General features: G+C 28.1%; 1 protein-coding gene across 1 annotated transcript; it reads left to right on the forward strand.

Moving 5' to 3' along the window:
* Nucleotides 1-922: 922 nt before the first annotated feature.
* On the forward strand, nt 923-1168 carry CBG25802 (the record flags this gene model as incomplete). The annotated part of the gene is made up of 3 exons (XM_045236158.1): nt 923-925; nt 973-1030; nt 1161-1168. 3 exons carry the CDS (start codon nt 923-925, stop codon nt 1166-1168), a joined length of 69 nt encoding a protein of 22 aa, XP_045100841.1.
* Between the last annotated feature and the right edge of the window lie 264 nt (nt 1169-1432).

A 1432-nucleotide genomic window follows, 5' to 3' on the forward strand; every position in this document is an offset into this window, starting at 1 on the left:
CAGAAATTCAGAAATTCAGAAATTCAGAAATTCAGAAATTCAGAAATTCAGAAATTCAGAAATTCAGAAATTCAGAAATTCAGAAATGCAGAAATTCAGAAATTCGGAAATTTAGAAATTCAGAAATTCAGAAATTCAGAAATTCCAGGAAATTCAGAAATTCAGAACTTTCAGAAATTCAGAAATTCCAAAATTCAAAAATTCCAAAATTCAGAAATTCCAGGAAATTCAGAAATTCAGAAATTCAGAAATCCAGAAATTCAGAAATTCAGAAATTTAGAAATTCAGGAATTCAGAAATTCGGAAATTCAGAAATTCAGAAATTCAGAAATTCAGAAATTCAGAAATTCAGAAATTCAGAAATTCAGAAATTCAGAAATTCAGAAATTCAGAAATTCAGAAATTCAGAAATTCAGAAATTCGGAAATTCAGAAATTCAGAAATTCAGAAATTCAGAAATTCAGAATTTTTTCGGAAATTCAGAACAATAAAAATTTCAGACAAAAAAATTGAAGAAATCCCAAAAAAAATCTGGTATAATTTTTCAGAAATTGTTTTTAAAACATCCAAATTTCTAAAATAATTGTACAAATTCCTGAATTTTTGCAAACAAATTTTTTGAATCAGTAATTTTTATCATCTTTAAAAAAATTTATCAAATTTTTGATTTTCGAAAATCATTACTTTCTTTGAATATATTTTTTAATAAAACATCAAAAATAAAGATTTTTTTAAATTCAATTTTTGTAACAGCAATTATTTAGGAGCTCCCACAAAAATCAAAAATCGCCAATAATCGATCGGGACGGAAAGAAAATACAAAATCGGTTTGAATTTTTAAATTTCCTGCCAAAAATTTCAAATTTGTATATTTTTTAGCAATGTACTAGATTGGTGGATAACAAGGAGGAAATTGAGAAAAATGGTAATTTTTGAAAATTCCAGGAAATTCTGGAAAATGAAAACTTTCAGGTGGAAATACTCGTACCAGAACTGAGGATCAGGAGAATAATGAGAAAACGAAAACGCAGTAAGTTTTTTAAAGATTTTTGAGGAATTTGCAGATTCGGAAACTCTGAAATTTCGAAATTCTGAAATTTCGAAATTCCTAAAGTCTGGAATTCGGGAGATTCTGAAAAATCTGCAATAATTTCTTCCAGAGAAATGAACGAAGAACAAAAGGAGAAAATGAAAGAGGACGATACTTTGAGAGGCACCAAATCAATAAAAGGGAAGAAAACAAAAAAGGACTGATAATTTTTTTTTATTTTTCCAATAAATTTTTCGAATTCTATTTCTCTCTCTCTCTCTCTCTCTCTCTCTCTCTCTCTCTCTCCATATTGACCATTTTCAAGGGTCTAGAGCTCGACTGTCAAGTTTCCCGTTATAAAACAGACCTATATTGAAAACTTTGCGTTCACAGAATTCTGTG

Source organism: Caenorhabditis briggsae, assembly GCF_000004555.2.
Source record: "Caenorhabditis briggsae complete genome, chrIV, whole genome shotgun sequence".
In the NCBI taxonomy this organism is placed as follows: Eukaryota; Metazoa; Nematoda; class Chromadorea; order Rhabditida; family Rhabditidae; genus Caenorhabditis; species Caenorhabditis briggsae.